The sequence below is a fragment of the Schistocerca cancellata genome, chromosome 3 (assembly GCF_023864275.1).
Source record: "Schistocerca cancellata isolate TAMUIC-IGC-003103 chromosome 3, iqSchCanc2.1, whole genome shotgun sequence".
Lineage (NCBI taxonomy): Eukaryota > Metazoa > Arthropoda > Insecta > Orthoptera > Acrididae > Schistocerca > Schistocerca cancellata.
This window is the reverse complement of record NC_064628.1, coordinates 619,890,517-619,909,389: the sequence shown is the minus strand read 5'-3', so window position 1 is coordinate 619,909,389 and position 18,873 is coordinate 619,890,517. Positions and strand designations below refer to the sequence as shown.

Here is an 18,873-nt window from a genome sequence, read left to right as displayed (position 1 = left end):
GGAAGCACTCTTTCCACATCAGGTATGATTCCCCCCCCCCCCCCAGTCTGCACACGGAGTGCACGCTGGCTTCCTTCCCCTCCTTGGCAGCCATGTTCCTAAGGGGATCCATTAGACGCCTAATGTTGGAGCTCCCAGCTCCCAACTGCCAACAGACCCACCCTCTGTGAATGTCCAGACCTTGCAGGCTGAGAAGCTTCCTCTGGAACACAATGAACGACTGCATCCTGCTTAGACTTCGTCAGTCACTGATAATGCCTGAAACATGTTCATCAAATGAACTGGGGAGGCCCTACAATCGGCTCCTCAGAAAGTCTTCGCTGCCTGCCAGACTTTGGAAGGATCTCCCACTCGACCATGGGTGAGGGGTCAAACTCGGTGCAGGCAGTGCCAGTGGTGGCCACAGTGGTGGACCGATCGAGGGGACACATGGACATGCTCGGGGTCTCTTGCATCCCCGCGTCCGACTTCCCACAGCGATGTCCCTATGGCAGCAGCCTCAAGCTGTGTGATGGAAGTCAACAGTGCCTGTTGCTATGAGTGAATAGTCACCATATTGGCTCGCATCTATACACAGCAATCACCGTTTCTATCCATTACCGAAGTCGCTCATGTTTGATACTTGTAAAGATATGTAATAAACGGCGCACTTGCCATATTAGCAGCAGGAACTCGAAGGGCTCTCTCACTGACAGTCTAACCGACACTGCTCTTTTCTAGCCAAAACAAACAAAAGCCTGTACGATACGAGGGTCGATATAAGCATTGATAGCAACGGTGGTACTGTTCACTTCACTGTTTTTAAAATAAAAGGTTGTGCCTAGTAAGCACTCAAATACGGAAGAAAGTACAAAAATAAACCAGTAACTACACAGATAACTGAAAATACGTCGCTCCTGTTTGAAGTTCGTAAAAATATGTAATAAACGAATGGTGTACTTGGCTTATTAGCTGCAGGAACTCGAGCGGCTCTGAGGATGTGATCATTCAAAGAATAAATGATGTGAGAATTGTGGACCCACCATGCCATGTGATTCTTTTCCTATTCCAGCCTATATCAAGAGTTTTCAGAGACTTAACGTGCAATCGATGAGTGAAAATGTTTGCCGCACCTGTGATTTCCCGCTTATTAGGCAGCTGTGTTAACGTCTGTTCCCACAGTTACAGTGTTTATTGCAAATGTGCAGACTATGTTGGCTCGCCTCCCAGTCAACTGCAACTCTCATCTAACGCCACCTACGCACAGTCCTCGTCCATGACCTCCATGCACACTAATTTTAGATTCCCACTGGAGGTAGAACGTAAATGTGCATCCTAGGTGAAAGTTGTGGATTCATTGCCCATAGAGGCGATTCAATTATATGAATTCATAGTGTCTATTTAGCAGTTTAGAACACATTTTCACTCATTGTCTCTGATTCCGTATAAAGTCCTGATACAGGTAATACCATTAGTTGCTTCTCTTTCCTTTCCTATCTCCACAATCCATCTTCAATCTACACAATATGTAACACAGCTGCAGGTTTCTCGTAGTATCTGTTCTTTCGGACACATCCAAAAGAACAGACACCACACATTCATATAATTGATTGGCCTCGATGGGCTATGAATCCACAACTTTCAGTGCGGTTGCAAAGTTACATTCGACCTGCAGTGGGAATCCAGAATCAGCCAGCATGAAGGACATGGACGGGGACATTGGACAGGTGGTGGTAGGTGGGAATGTGAGCTGACTGGAGGGAGTGCCAAGCAGTCCACGCATTTGCGATAAACACTGAGTCTAGGTGGCACAGTGGTTAAAGCAACTGCTTAGTAAGCAGGTAATTGCAGATTCAAGTCAGAGTCTGACACACATTTTCACTAGTCACTGCTGACACTGTGCAAAGCCTCAAAGCATCTGGTGTCATTATTTCCTTCCTTTTCCTTTCCTTTCATCCCCCCTCCACCCCCAATTCCCCTTCCCACTCCCCCCTTCCCCCATCCAAACTTCCCCAATCCCCTCCCTCCTTCCCCCATCCACACTTACCCCATCCCCTCCCCACCTCCTCCCCTCCCCTCTCCACACTCTCCCTCTCCCACCCACCTTCAGTTTACATAAAACTGAAACTCATTGATACCAGAAACGCAGCATTATGTACTCTACACATCCGTTTCTTTGGAGTGATATTCAAGAAATATAGGATTGTTTACTTGTGGGAACACAATCATGTTTACACGTAATCTCATAGTGTTACAGTCAAGTAACTCAGCTGCAGTGAACCTTAGATTATGAGTTCTTCCACGTTTAGTACGTCGAACAGACGTGACATACTGGTAACAATATTAAATATCCATATAACAACGAAAGACTAGCCACGATAACAAATTTTGTGGTCACTATGCCAAACTCCTAGAAATAAGGAAACATCGCTTTCTTTAGGGTACAACTGCTTTGTTTCAAACAGGAGACTCTCTTGGCGCTCTCGGTAGACGAATATCTATATGGGGCTATCATATAACTTCCGTTTGATGGCGTTGCTGCAGCGTATATGCAACGTAGTGCGACTCTGATGCAGGATTATAATCACCGACATGTAGGCAAGGCATTAGTGTAGCGTTCGTATCTTTTCTGTGTGCGTTTGGTAAACGCGGAAACGTGAATTATGGTAAGTCATTACCAAATGCTTCCAGACAGAGCTATCGTGCTGTTACTTCTCGCTTAGCTGCCAAAGGACAAACACCAGCAGGTATCCATCGGAGAATAATTATGTGTATAGTGCATTAAGGTGGAAAATCTGGGAAAATTGCGACAGGGGCTACTGCTGCTTGATGATAACGAACATTCCCATATGGCAATGTCGTAACGCAGAAGTTATGTCAACTCAAGTGGGAAACACTCGACTAACCGCCCAGCAGTCCTGATCTCTCCCAATGCGATTATCACGCATTCTGTCCCTTAAAAAAAGGCCCTGAAGTGTCGACGATTCCTGTCAGACGAGGACGTGCAGCAGGCAGCTACGGACTTCTTCACGTGGCGAGACAGGGTGTTTTACCAGACGGGTGCATTATGGGATGCTCAAGGCGATTTTGCCTGACTGGCATCCCGATTCTGTACCGTACGGCCTTCAAACGGAAACTTTTGATCGCTCCTTATCTATTTTGAGCAGCTGTGTCCCTTACTCTTTTGGAATGTGTTATTAGAAACAAGAATTTATCGTTGTTCTTTTAGTGCTGCCAGTGAGGTTCTTAATCGAAGTTAGTTACATTTCTTTTTAATTACTGTATTTCCGTAGCTTAAGTCCCTATCATTGTCAAGGAAGATAATTTAATCGCCAAGATCGCATTCAATACTATTTATTCCTGATGACCAGTTTCAACCATTCAGACTGTCATCTTAGGTTCTTTAAAAAACTTGTTGCTGTACGCTCTGTTGCATTATCACTGCGTCACACATGCCACCTTGACATTATAGTGAACAGTAGGTAGTATAATGCCTATCATTGTCAAGGAAGATAATTTAATCGCCAAGATCGCATTCAATACTATTTATTCCTGATGACCAGTTTCAACCATTCAGACTGTCATCTTAGGTTCTTTAAAAAACTTGTTGCTGTACGCTCTGTTGCATTATCACTGCGTCACACATGCCACCTTGACATTATAGTGAACAGTAGGTAGTATAATGCCAACACGGCATGCGTGATACTGTCATAGTGGAACAGGACGTAAAACAAGTGTTTTTAAAGTCAGAAGATGACAGCTTTCACTGTTGAAATCTGCCATCAGATGTAAATAGTATCGAATGCGATCTTGGTTATTAAATTTTCTTCAAAACAGTTACAGATCGCTCCTTCTTATATCTAATTTTGAGAAATTTCAATCATTATCAAGGACTTACTTTCACAAGTAAGACTAAAAGCAAACAGATTAAGCTTATCCAATACGGGTATTATAGAACCCGTGACTGTTAATTGAATGTAAATACATAAAACTGCAACCAGTCACTTTTTTTTAATAGTTATTTATTATTCCATTAACCGGTTGCAGAACCTTTCCAGGTTCATCTTCAGACGATTTTCTGGAAATTACATCACTATTTGTAGCATAATGCTGGGTGTTGGCTCTGTGACAAGAAGATTTATTTACTGCGATAATATTTTTCGTTAGTATCCATCTGTCTGCTTTCGTTCTGATGGCCAGCTGGTACATTATTTCACACACTTTTACACAATCTGTATTCATGTAAAAGTGTGTGAAGTGATGTACCAACTGGCCATCAGAATGGAAGCAGCCAGATGGACGCTAACGAAAGAAGCCCCCCATACTGTCGCAGTAAGTAAACACCTAATTTGCATCCATATCGTCAGATACACAATATCCATGGAGACGTTAAAGCGTGTTCCATCTTCTTGTCACAGAGTCAGCACCCAGCTTAATGCTAGAGATAGTGATGTAACTTCCAAAAAACCATCTGAAGATGAACCTGATATGGTTCGAAAACCGGTTCGTGGAATAATAGATAACTATTCAAAAAAGTGACTGGTTGCAGTCTTTTGTATTTACATTAAAAACAAGCACGCTGTAGGTAATTACAGGTGGACCATTTTCAGTCTAGTACTTCTTTCACAAAGTCCCAAAGCTCTTTCTCTGGACACAGGACTTTATGTTAATGGAGGTTCGTATGAAACTCACGACTTCTTTTAAATTCATCGTGTACTCACCTCTGGACCACTGTGTGCACATATCTACTTTTATTGCAGCAGCATGACTAGTAGTCAGTCATAAAATATGAAATGTAGATACTGCTCGTTATAAATGAAAAGGATGTCCTATAGGAAACTGGGTACAGGAGAGTAACATGAAAAAAACGACATAGTTCATGAGCGGAGACCACTGTTAAACTTTCAAGCGTTATCAATTTATCTAACAAAACTGCGGTGTCACAACGATATTGATTCTAAAAGCATTACAAAATGTAACCGAATGAAAATAAATTATGGTTACATACACATATTAAGTTAATGGTGTTTGTTCTGTACAGTAAAGAAATAAAAGTACGTGTATCTGTACATTTCATGTGACGAATTGCTAAGACGAGACCTTAGGACACTCGGGCTACACATAAAATCACGAACAATGTCGCCACAACACTGGTACGACATGACTGCCATACGTCAGACGAGTTGCATTTTACAGGTGATGGAGAGTCAAGCTCGCAGTTAAAATCGATCTCTGCGCTAATTTAATAGCTGAGCTTATGGACATTCGCGTCCTTCGAAGTGCTCATTGTCACATCTATCTACTGGTTTACAGTTCGTTAACACGTAACTGGCGAAACATATGTAGATCACGCGTCTTCCGGTGATACATGCAGGGCAATACTAACAGTTAGCTGAATCTACGGCCTAGCCCTGATATCTGCAAGGTGATACGTTGTACGGCGGAGACTTCTGCCGATGATCAGAGTAGGGCCGAGGAGATGCTTGGCTTCCTTTCACACGTTCGCCATCTTCTTTCGTTGTCTAATTTCGGTCACAGCAAGCTCCAGGGTCCACGGTATTACACACAGCAGGCCAAGGACGGTAAGAACCCAGATACTTGAACTAAAGCTGCCAGTCAAATCCTTTAGTTTACCTGAAAAACAGAAACGGAATTGTATTAACGAGCTGATGCCTGTGAATTGTAGCATGGAATTTAACATTTAAATTACAAGTTTTACACATTCGGAGGGCTTAAATTTGCTGTTACAAAATGTGCTACAAACTATTTTGATTTGATTCTTGATTGAACTATAAAAACTGAAAGAGAATGATTGAAATAACATTACATTACTTCCTGTAATAAAACTAGTACGTAATTGTAACGCTCAATCTACAATGCGTTTTTCTCTTTTTTCATTTGCTTTGCTCTGCACAGTTTAATACTATTTTTGCAATTAATTTCACGTAATTTGGCAAATGTAAAAAATTATGGTGAAATCAAAGATATATAGAGTGGACACTGCGCATGACGTCTTTTTACTGAAACCAACATCTAAGTCTCGTGACTCGGCGCACGAAGCCGATTATGTCATTACGCATTTATAGTGCACGATTTACGACAGATTAGATTAGATTAGATTAATACTAGTTCGATGGATCATGAATACGATATTTCGTAATGATGTGGAACGAGTCAAATTTTCCAATACATGACATAATTAAGTTAATTTAACTACATACTTAAGTTAATATAACAACTTTCTCATTTTTTTGTGTTTTTTATTTTTTTATTTTTTTAATATTTTTTTGTTTTTTTTGTTTTCTTTTAATTTATATCTAAAAATTCCTCTATGGAGTAGAAGGAGTTGTCATTCAGAAATTCTTTTAATTTCTTCTTAAATACTTGTTGGTTATCTGTCAGACTTTTGATACTATTTGGTAAGTGACCAAAGACTTTACTGCCAGTATAATTCACCCCTTTCTGTGTCAAAGTTAGATTTAATCTTGAATAGTGAAGATCATCCTTTCTCCTAGTATTGTAGTTATGCACACTGCTATTACTTCTGAATTGGGTTTGGTTGTTAATAACAAATTTCATAAGAGAGTATATATATACTGAGAAGCTACTGTGAATATCCCTAGATCCTTAAATAAATGTCTGCAGGATGATCTTGGGTGGACTCCAGCTATTATTCTGATTACACGCTTTTGTGCAATAAATACTTTATTCCTCAGTGATGAATTACCCCAAAATATGATGCCATATGAAAGCAACGAGTGAAAATAGGCGTAGTAAGCTAATTTACTAAGATGTTTATCACCAAAATTTGCAATGACCCTTATTGCATAAGTAGCTGAACTCAAACGTTTCAGCAGATCATCAATGTGTTTCTTCCAATTTAATCTCTCATCAATGGCCACACCTAAAAATTTGGAATATTCTACCTTAGCTATATGCTTCTGATTAAGGTCTATATTTATTAATGGTGTCATACCATTCACTGTACGGAATTGTATGTACTATGTCTTATCAAAATTCAGTGAGAGTCCATTTACAAGGAACCACTTAGTAATTTTCTGAAAGACAATATTGACAATTTCATCAGTTAATTCTTGTTTATCAGGTGTGATTACTATACTTGTATCATCAGCAAAGAGAACTAACTTTGCCTCTTCATGAATATAGAATGGCAAGTCATTAATATATATTAAGAACAACAAAGGACCCAAGACTGACCCTTGTGGAACCCCATTCTTGATAATTCCCCAGTTTGAGGAATGTGCTGATCTTTGCATATTATGAGAACTACTTGTTTCAACTTTCTGCACTCTTCCAGTTAGGTACGAATTAAACCATTTGTGCACTGTCCCACTCATGTCACAATACTTGAGCTTGTCTAGCAGAATTTCATGACTTACACAATCAAAAGCCTTTGAGAGATCACAAAAAATCCCAATGAGTGGTGGTCGGTTATTCAGATCATTCAAAATTTGATTGGTGAAAGCATATATGGCATTTTCTGTTGAAAAACCTTTCTGGAAACCAAACTGACATTTTGTTAGTATTCCATTGTTACAGATATGTGAAGCTACTCTTGAATACAATACTTTCTCAAAAATTTTGGATAAAGCTGTTAGAAGGGAGATTGGACGGTAATTGTTGACATCAGATCTATCCCCCTTTTTATGCAAAGGTATAACAATAGCATATTTCAGTCTATCAGGGAAAATGCCCTGTTCCAGAGAGCTATTACACAGGTGGCTGACAATCTTACTTATGTGTTGAGAACAAGCTTTTAGTATTTTGCTGGAAATGCCATCAATTCCATGTGAATTTTTGCTTTCAAGCAAATTTCAGAGGGAGAAGTGGGTGAGATTTCAATTGTATCAAATTGCATAGGTATGGCCTCTTCCATTAACAGCCTAGCATCTTCTAATGAACACCTGGATCCTACTATATCCACAACATTTAGAAAATGATTATTAAAAATATTTTCAACTTCTGACTTTTTGTTCGTAAAGTTTTCATTCAATTTGATGGTAATACTGTCTTCCTGTGCTCTTGGTTGACCTGTTTCTCTTTTAATAATATTCCAAATTGTTTTAATTTTATTATCAGAGTTGCTGATTTCAGACGTGATACACATACTTCTGGATTTTTTAATAACTTTTCTTAATATAACACAGTAGTTTTTATAATGTTTGATAGTTTCTGAGTCACTACTCTCTCTTGCTGTCAGATACATTTCCCTTTTCCGGTTACAAGATATTTTTATACCCTTAGTAAGCCATGGTTTGTTACAAGGTTTCTTATGAGTATATTTAACTATTTTCTTGGGGAAGCAGTTTTCAAATGCATTTACAAAAATGTCATGAAATAAATTATATTTTACATTGGCATCAGGTTCACAGTACACCTCATCCCAGTCTAACTGCTGTAGGCTTTCCCTGAAATTTGCAATTGTTAAATCGTTGACTGAACGTACTACTTTGGAGGACTGTTTAGTATTGCTGAATGCAGCTATGTCATATTGTAACTAGCTGTGCACTATGATCAGAAAGACCATTCTCAACAGGCTGAGCATTTATCTGGTTAAACTTATCTTGGTCTATAAAGAAGTTATCTATCAGTGCGCTGCTATCCTTTACCACCCTAATAGGAAAATCAATAACGGGTGTCAAATTGAAAGAACCGAGTAATACTTCAAGGTCATTTTTCCTATTACCCTCTTTCAGAGAATCTACATTGAAGTTCCCACAAATAATAATTTGCTTCCCCCTGTCTGACAGATAGCACAACAAGGAGTCCAAATTTTTCAGAAATAGATGAAAATTTCCTGATGGGGACCTATATACAGTTACAATTATAAATGTGCCTTTATTTAATTTAAGCTCACAGGCACATGCTTCTATATGTTTCTCTACACAAAACTTTTTTGTTTCTATACTTTTTGCACAATGATAACTTTTGACATGTATGGCAACTCCTCCTTTCTCCATATTTTCTCTCATTACATGTGCAGAGAGCTTATATCCACTTACATTTACCTTATCCATATCAGTAACAATGTGATGCTCAGACAGGCATAGTATATCTATTTCATCCTCAGCTTCTAAATCTTCTAAACAAACCAGAAGCTCATCTATTTTATTCTTTAAACTCCCAAAATTTTGATGAAATATACTTACATTATTTTTAATTATACTTTTATGAGAACCTTTCCTTATTCTAACATTTGCAGTACTCTCCTGTCTGAGTTTCTCATTTTTTTACTGATCAAATGTTGTGTTGTTGTGCTTTTTCCTAGATACAGAAGTAAAGACCTTCACACATGCTCAGATAAGTCTTTCTTTGTATCCGTCAACTTAGGTAATGTGACGAAAATCTCAGTTGTTGAAGTGAATTACTTTAAAATACTTGCAGAGATGTTTCCATAAGTTGAAAGTTAGGATGTATGTTGGTCTGGGGATGTAAAACTTGGTGAATGACTAAGCTTTTGAGATGACATATCATTAATATGTAGCTCACTACGCCAGTATAATCCATAACCCATTACCCTGTCCTTTCGATATGCACTTCAGTTTCCCTCAAAAATTTCACTTTTGTCTATTTCGACACTTAGCCAAGTTTCTGTTTAAGTCAGTTCCTCGGTTTTTAAGTCTATTTCAAACTACGTCACTCTATTTGATGTGTTTCATCAAATTTCACAAGGAACTGAAACCTCATCTGTAAGATGTATTTCTTTGTGTCGTGAACCATAACGCCAGGATCTTGAAACGTAATTGACTCAATAGGTGAATAATATAGTAGCAAAGACAGAGACTCATTAAGGTATACAGCACATGCGTATTCCATAATCTAAAGCCTAGATATAGAGAGTCTGGCATTCCAAGATGCTGATAAGTAGATGTTTAACATGTTGGTAAGTGAATGAAAGATTATTTATGTTATTGAAAAATCTAAAACGCACTTTTGCATTCAATAATTACGTCGTTGTTAGATATAACATAATATCACAGAATTTATACAAAAGTATTCTTGTTCAGAATATGATTGTACACAATAATGCCATATTAAACAACCACTGCATACATTTGAGGAATTGTTAATCCTCTAAAACAAGTACCAAATACAGAGTGAATTTAACGTAAAATAATTTGCATCTGTGAAAAATATTGTAAATTCCCAGAAAGTCTGTAATATTTATTAATAATTGGAGGAAGTGTTAAGTAAATTATGATGTATAATAATTTATAAATTCATTCGTTAAGTGACAAATCAATTGTCACTGATTATCTGATAATGAAAATTATTACATTAATTATTAAGAAGACGCCATTACTATCAAGGCAGTAACTGCAAAGTCTGTCTTACTGTCTTTGTGTTTGTCTCAGAGTCTTAGTCTTTGTGAAGTATTTGAGTTTTCTTAGACATAGCAATGAACCACATGTATTTTCTATAAAAAGTGGGTGATTTTACAAAATTGCCGTACTGTGGATTAACAAAAGTTTTTTCCATTATAATCAAAATTTTTATTGATTTAATGTGATAACGCTGTATAAAATTTAAGAATGAGAAAATATGCAATACTTAAATAACATGTACACCAAAAAATAGACGTGGTGCTAGTTTCTTTTCGCAGTTTCAACAGAAAATACACAATGTGTAGTATTTACTTGATTTCGATCTTTTGAATGTAGAAGCAATTACTATTCAGCAGCTAGCCATTCGACAGTATAACATGGTTTAGACATAAGAATAGAAGACCCAGAACAAAGTTCTCGGATTAGAAAGGCTGTAAGACAGGGGACAGACTTTGGCCCCTACTGTTGAATCTACACGTCTAAAAAGCAAAGCCACAAATGAAAGAAAGTTTCAGGAATGGGATTAAAATTCAGGGAGAAAGATTGTCAATAATAAGATGTGTTGATGTTATTCCTATCCTCAATGAAACTGAAGAAGAATTACAGGACCTACTGAATAGAATAAACAGTCAAACGAGAACAGAATTTGCATTGAGACTAAACCGAAGCAATACGAAAACATCAGAAATAAGCGTAGCGACAAATGTAATATCTACGTCGGCGACCATGAAGCAAACGAAGTTAAGTAATTTTGCTAGCTTGAAGTCAAAATAATATGTGGAGGACGAAGCAAGGAGGATATAAGATGCAGACTAACACGGAGGGCGTCATTAATCAAAAGACGTCTACTAGTATCAAACTTAGGGCTTAACTTCAGGAAGAAATTTCTGAGAAGGTGCGCTTTGATCACAGCATTCTGTGGTAAGTGAATGATGAACTCTGGGAAAAGCGGAAAAAGAGGAGAATCGAAACATTTGAGATATGGTATTATAGAAGAACGTTGAAAATTGAGCGGTCTGACAAGATATGGAACGAGGAGGTTCCTCACAGAATCGACGAAGAAAGGAATATATGGGAAACACTGGCAAGAGGAGACAAGGATAATAGGCTATGTGTTAAGCCTCAAGGAAAACTTCCGTCATATTTGAATCAGTTGTAGAGGGAAAGACTGTAGGAGAAGACAGGGATTGGATCACATCCAACAAAGGGAGCACATGTAACTCTGAAATGAAGACTTTGGCACAAGACTGGTGATTAAAAAAAAGTAGATTATAGAGTATATCCTTTACCTATAGATCTCTGGGCTGGATGGAGAGTCACCTAATTGGAAATAGCCTTATGAGCAACCCAAACACATAAATCTAAGTGTCGTAATCGTCTGAGCCTTTTAGGGAGGCCCTACAGATATTTACCTAGGAGAGGCCCGAAGGCGACGTTGAGGAGCCCAGTGAAGACACTCTGCAGTCCGAAGGCAGCGGGGAAGCGATCCGGGCTGCACACCTCTCCCAGGACCAGTGTGAATACGCACAGGATGAAGCACTTGGAGTAGCCCAGCAATGCTGACAGCACCATAACGGACGTGTAATCCGCGAAGAAGATGTACACTGCAAACATAGGAATACTTACTTGTTTGACTTTATTTATACTTCAAGTTCCATAGGACCAAATTGAGGAGCAAATCTCCAAGGTCATGGAACGTGTCAGTTCAAGAAATTACAATGTAAAAGTAATATCAGATGAAAATAAAACGTTTATGAACCTGAAAAAAGTCAAGTCATAAGTTTATGTAAACTCAATCAACAGCACAACAAGAATCAGCTTAATTTTTCAAGGAACTCCTTGACAGAACAGAAGGAGTGATCCATGAGGACACTCTTCAGCTTAGATTTGAAAGCGCCTAGATTACTGCTAATTTTTTTGAATTCTTGTGGTAGCTTATTGAAAATGGATACAGCAGTATACTGTGCACTTTTCTGCACAAGGGTTAGGAAGTCCGATCCACATGCACATTTGATTTCTGCCGAGTATTAACTGAGTGAAAGCTGCTTATACTTTGGAAATAAGCTGATGTTGTTTACAAGAAAAGACAGTGAATAAAATATGTATTGTCAAATATAATGTCAAAATAACAAGACTGGTGAACAGGAGTCGACAAGAAGTTCGCAACTTACACCAATTATTGCCCGAACTGCCCGCTTCTGAGCGAAAAATATCCTTTTAGAATGGGAAGCGCTACACAGAAATATGATAACATATGACATAAGCGAATGAAAATAAGCAAAGTAGACTAATTATCGTGTCCAACGATCACTTACTTCAGACACCATTCGAATAGTAAAAATGGCAGCATTAAGTCTTTGAAGAAGATCCTAAATGTGGGCTTTCCACGACAGTTTTCTTCTATTTGAACACCTAGAAATCTAAACTGTTCTTCCCAAGTTGACAAATCCGATGAAAGTGTCTTGATGTTCTTAAATCTTGCTTCCATTATCAAGCACAGCGTCAGAAGTCTACCTCCCATACTTTACCTTTCCTACATCGAATATCATCGTCGTTTAACTGATTATCAGTTTTCTTCTTCATTATTCTGTATATTATTCTTGTCAGCACTGTCGACGCATTAGCTGTTAGTTGTGCGACAATCCTCGCTCTTATATGTCATTACTCTCTTTTCGACTGTGTATGATACTTTTCCGAAAGTCTGATGACATGTCTCCAGACTGGTAGATTCTACAAACCAACATCTCACAGCAAGTCTTCCAAACCTCAGTTAAACCCTGGCTGTAAAACTGGATGCTTTATGTTTTCGATATCAACTCCCAATTTTTCTACTGTTATGTCATCAGGCAATTTCTCCGCATCGCAGAGGCTTTCAAGGTACTTTTCTCGCCTATCTGTTCTCTTCTCTGGGTTTAATAGTGGAATCCCTCATGCATTCTTAATTTTGACGTTTTCGTTTCAATTCACGGAAGTTTGTTTTGACTTTTCTCTGTGCTTAACGACGATTGACTATTTCGTTTCCTATTTCTTCCCATTTTTCCTGCAGCCATTGCGCCTTGGTTCCTTGCACTTCGTACAAATTTCACTACTAAGTAGCTTTTGAATTATGTATCGCTCTATTCCTCTCTTTTCATGCATGTTTTTTTAATTACGTTCTTTCGTCGGTCCAGTTGATTTGTTAGATTATCCACGATTTCTAGCAGTTATCTTCCTTGTACTCATAGCTGTACGCCTTACTATCCAATACTTCGTTTCTAAGTCTCTGTTCCACAGTGAGGCTATCCATCTGGAATCTTCGCGTCTCTCAAGGTCTTTTTCAAGTCTGTTTCCTCCTCCAAAGACTTTTGAACACTATATTCGCTAATACCCCCCCTCCCCCCCTCCCCATGAACCATGGACCTTGCCGTTGGTGGGGAGGCTTGGGTGCCTCAGCAATACAGATAGCCGTATCGCAGGTGCAACCACAACGGAGGGGTAAAATATTCCGGACGAAAAATAGTCCCCCATTCGGATCTCTGGGCGGGGACTACTCAAGAGGACGTCGTTATCAGGAGAAAGAAAACTGGCGTTCTAATGATCGGAGCGTGGAATGTCAGATCCCTTAATCGGGCAGGTAGGTTAGAAAATTTAAAAAGGGAAATGGATAGCTTAAAGTTAGATATAGTGGGAATTAGTGAAGTTCGGTGGCAGGAGGAACAAGACTTTTGGTCACGTGAATACAGGGTTATAAATACAAAATCAAATAGGGGTAATGCAGGAGTGGCTTTACTAATGAATAAAAAAGTAGAAGTGCGGGTAAGCTACTACAAACAGCATAGTGAACACATTATTGTGGCCAAGATAGACACGAAGCCCACGCCTACTACAGTAGTACAAGTTTATATGCCAACTAGCTCTTCAGAAGACGAAGAAATTGAAGAAATGTATGATGACATAAAAGAAATTATTGAGATAGTGAAGGGAGACGACAATTTAATAGTCATGGGTGACTGGAATTCGGTAATAGGAAAAGGAAGAGAAGGAAACGTAGTAGGTGAACATGGATTGGGGGGGAAGAAATGAAAGAGGAAGCCACCTGGTAGAATTTTGCACAGAGCACACCTTAATCATAGCTAACACTTGGTTCAAGAACATAAAAGAAGGTTGTATACATGGAAGAATCCTGGAGATACTAGAAGGTATCAGATTATATAATGGTAAGACAGAGATTTAGGAACCAGGTTTTAAATTATAAGACATTTCCAGGGGCAAATGTGGTCTCTGACCACAATCTATTGGTTATGAACTGTAGATTAAAACTGAAGAAACTAGAAAAAGGTGGGAATTTAAGGAGATGGGACGTGGATAAACTGACTAAACCAAAAGTTGTGCAGAGTTTCAGGGAGAGCATGAGGGAGCAACTGACACGAATGGTGAAAAGAAATACAGTAGAAGAAGAATGGGTAGCTTTGAGGGATGAAATAGTGAAGCCAGCAGAGGATCAAGTAGGTAAAAAGACGAGGGCTAGTAGAAATCCTTGGGTAACGGAAGATATATTGAACCTAATTGATGAAAGAAAAAATATAAAAGTGCAATAAATGAAACAGGCAAAACGGAATAGAAACCTCTTAAAGATGAGATCGACAGGAAGTGCAAAATGGATAAGTAGGGATGGCTAGAGGACAAATGTAAGGATGTAGAGGCTTATCTCACTAGGGGTAAGATAGATACTGCCTACAGTAAAATTAAAGAGACCTTTGGAGAAAAGAGAACCACTTGTATGAATATCAAGAGCTCAGATGGAAACCTAGTTCTAAGCAAAGAAGGGAAAGCAGAAAGGTGGAAAGAGTATATAGAGGGTCTATACAAGGGCGATATACTTGCGGAGAATATTATGGAAATGGAAGAGGATTTGGATGATGATGAAAGGGGAGATATGATACTGCGTGAAGAGTTTGACAGAGCACTGAAAGACCTAAGTCGAAACAAGGGCCCGGGTGTAGACAACATTCCATTAGAAGTACTGACAGCCTTGGGAGAGCCAGTCCTGACAAAACTCTACCATCTGCTGAGCAAAATGTATGAGACAGGCGAAATGGGAGGGGGGGGGGGGGGGGGGGAAGACCAAACAGCGAGTCATCGGTCCCATCGGATTAGGGAAGGACGGGGAGGGAAGTCGGCCGTGCCCTTTCAAAGGAACCATCCCGGCATTTACCTGGAGCGATTTAGGGAAATCACGGAAAATCTAAATCAGGATGGCCGGACGCGGGATTGAACCGTCGTCCTCCCGAATACGAGTCCAGTGTGCTAACCACTGCGCCACCTCGCTCGGTCGACAGGCGAAATGCCCTCGGGCTTCAAGAAGAATATACTAATTCCAGTTCCAAAGAAAGCAGGTGTTGACAGATGTGGAAACTACCGAACTATCAGTTTAATAAGGCACAGCTGCAAAATACTAACGCGAGTTCTTTACAGACGAATGGAAAAACTGGTAGAAGCCGACCTCGGGGAAGATCAGTTTGGCTTCCGTAGAAATATGGGAACACGTGAGGCAATACTGACCCTACGAATTTTCTTAGAATCTAGATTAAGAAAAGGCAAACCTACGTTTCTAGCATTTGTAGACTTAGAGAAAGCTTTTGAGAATGTTGACTGGAATACTCTCTTTCAAATTCTGAAGGTGGCAGGGGTTAAATACAGGGAGCGAAAGGCTATTTACAATTTGTACAGAAACCAGATGGCAGTTATAAGAGTCGAGGGACATGAAACTGAAGCAGTGATTGGGAAGGGTGTGAGACAGGGTTGTAGCCTATCCCTGACGTTATTCAATCTGTATATTGAGCAAGCAGTAAAGGAAACAAAAGAAAAATTTGGAGTAGGAATTAAAATCCATGGAGAAGAAATAAAAACTTAAAGGTTTGCCGATGACTTTGTAATTCTGTCAGAACAGCAAAGGACTTGGAAGAGCAGTTGAACGGAATGAATAGAGTCTTGAAAGGAGCATATAAGACGAACATCAACAAAAAAAAACGAGGATAATGGAATGTAGTCGAATTAAGTCGGGTGATGCTGAGGGAATTAGATTAGGAAATGAGACGCTTAAAGTGGTAAAGGAGTTTTGCTATTTGGGGAGCAAAATAACTGATGATGGTCGAAGTAGAGAGGATATAAAATGTAGACTGGCAATGGCAAGAAAAGCGTTTGTGAAGAAGAGAAATTTGTTAACATCGAGTATAGATTTAAGTGTCAGGAAGTCGTTTCTGAAAGTATTTGTATGGAGAGTAGCCATGTATGGAAGTGAAACATGGACGATAAATAGTTTGGACAAAAGAGAATAGAAGCTTTCGAAATGTGGTGCTACAGAAGAATGCTGAAGATTAGATGGGTAGATCACGTAACTAATGAGGAGGTATTGAGTAAGATTGGGAATAAGAGGAGTTTGTGGCACAACTTGACTAGTAGAAGGGATCGGTTGGTAGGACATGTTCTGAGGCATCAAGGTGTCACCAATTTAGTATTGGAGGGCAGCGTGGAGAGTAAAAATCGTAGAGGGAGACCAAGAGATGAATATACTAAGCAGATTCAGAAGGATGTAGGCTGCAGTAGTTACTGGGAGATGAAGAAGCTTGCACAGGATAGAGTAGCATGGAGAGCTGCATCAAACCAGTCTCAGGACTGAAGACCACAACAGCAACAACATATATTTCGTGTTTTCGAAGATTTTCCTGCAGAATCTAACATGCAAAATTACCTTGCCATGTGTTTTTTACCCATTAAAAGTGAAACTGGACAAAATATGAAAAAATACGTATTGCATTATTTTGACCCTTCTACATAATCTTTATCTTGTATTCTTTTCTTTTGTTTCTTCTTTTTCATTTACTGCCCTGTCAGGAGGAGAACTATAATGGGAAGATACATGCAAAGAGCAAAATGAAATCAATGTTAACTGAATCTTCCGTCGGTTCTTGCTAGAACAACATTATAATACATTAAAAGCGCTAGTTTGCTTTTGTTCTACAGTATTACTTTTATTGTGTTAACCGGTTTCCGGCTTACAAGGCCATCTCCAGACATTTACCAAAGAAGTTACAGTGTTTGTAAACAATAATGGAAGGAAGTTACACATCTAGGTTGTAGCAAAACGTACAGCGTATAACATCTTTGACAGTTTGGTGGTAATGTTATGTAAAATGTAAAGGTTGAATAGTAAATACATAAAAACCGAGTTAAAAGTGAAAAACAGGAACAGGAAGCCCACATAAGTTTATATTAACAAACAAAGCCAATAAAATAAAATAAAACTAATACATCACAAGGTTACTTGTGGAGGTATAAAACATGGACAGTAATACACAAACCAACTACAAGAAGAAAGAATTATCAATTTATTTACAGAATGTATCAGGAACTCAAGCAATATCAGTAAGATAAATAGAAAGGAGTAGATGCAGGAAACTGGAGGAGTGGAGGGAACACACAGTAAATGCTATCTTTGAGAGTGTGGTGGTACTGCATTTTAAAATGTAAAAAAGCTGAACAATACACTAATTAAATTTTATTGGTTTTGTTTATTAATATAAACTGTTATGTAGGCTTGTTGTTCCCGTTTTGTGTTAAAGTTTTTTCCTGCATACTTCGTTTTTATTTATTTACTGTTCAAATTTTTATTTTTTACATTGCATTTCCAGCAACTGTCAAAGATGTTATTTGCTGTACGTTTCTGCTTCAATCTAAATGTGTAACTTCTCTTCCAGTGTAGTTTACAAACATTGTAACTTATTTAGTGACAATACTCAGTAGATGTCTATAGATGGCCTTGTAAGCCGAAAACCGGTTAACACAATAAAAGTAATACCATACAACAAATACAATGGATGTTTGATTTTAACGATATATTCTAGCGCTACGGAGTCTATCTGAGCAGGTGCTTCGGCCATCAGGACATTATCGAATGTCTTCTATTCATCGTAGACGTTAAACTTCCTTCTATGATGCGACGAACAGATGGTATTCGATTGAAAACAACACTCTTTACGTAGACAAATTTCATTCATTCCTTTTGACTGATAATAAATCCAAACAATTTTTTTCGTACGCAGCACAGGCCATCGTAGAATGCTTATATGCACTAGAAAAGTAATATTATCAAGTATCAAAGAAACTATCTCGTTACTGCTCTAATTTTAGTTGTTAGTGTTTTCTCTGTGTTTGGTATAGGACATAATAAATCTGTCTGCTGTTATAGGTCAACTCGTTCTTAAGCAGCGGTGTACCATGTCACAAAATGGCAACAATGGCTGTGAGTTGTGCATCATGAAATCGTAAGCTTTTGGTTCGCTGAGATACTCACTTGTTCTGAGGAGAACAGACACGGCAGCACTGATGAGGAATAAGATTCTGTTGTTGGGGATGCAACAGGCCCCTATTACCACAAGGGTGAATCGCCCTAGCAGGTCCGCCACGCCCGCAACTGACATGCAGAATGCGGATTCCTCGCGGCTGAGGTTGTTGTGGAACAGGTACAACGGCAGCAACGTCATGAACATCATGTCCACGAAGAAGATCA

The 18,873-nt window shown here is 38.8% G+C and overlaps 1 protein-coding gene across 1 annotated transcript; it reads right to left on the bottom strand.

The window, feature by feature from the left end:
- Positions 1–5,465: 5,465 nt before the first annotated feature.
- Positions 5,466–18,864, bottom strand: LOC126176996 (uncharacterized). The gene is made up of 3 exons (XM_049924208.1): positions 18,658–18,864; positions 11,738–11,929; positions 5,466–5,613 (listed from the first exon to the last, which is right to left on the bottom strand). Exons 1-3 carry the CDS (start codon positions 18,854–18,856, stop codon positions 5,474–5,476), a joined length of 531 nt encoding a protein of 176 aa, XP_049780165.1. The 5' UTR covers positions 18,857–18,864; the 3' UTR covers positions 5,466–5,473.
- Positions 18,865–18,873: the final 9 nt, after the last annotated feature.

Excerpts from the sequence above, each read along its gene's own strand:
- LOC126176996 (XM_049924208.1), bottom strand. The coding sequence starts at position 18,856 with ATGATGTTCATGACGTTGCTGCCGTTGTACCTGTTCCACAACAACCTC. Across the intron at positions 11,930-18,657 it reads GTCTGTTCTCCTCAGAACAA|TGTACATCTTCTTCGCGGAT; the intron begins GTGAGTATCTCA and ends CTATGTTTGCAG. Across the intron at positions 5,614-11,737 it reads CGCCTTCGGGCCTCTCCTAG|GTAAACTAAAGGATTTGACT; the intron begins GTAAATATCTGT and ends TCTGTTTTTCAG.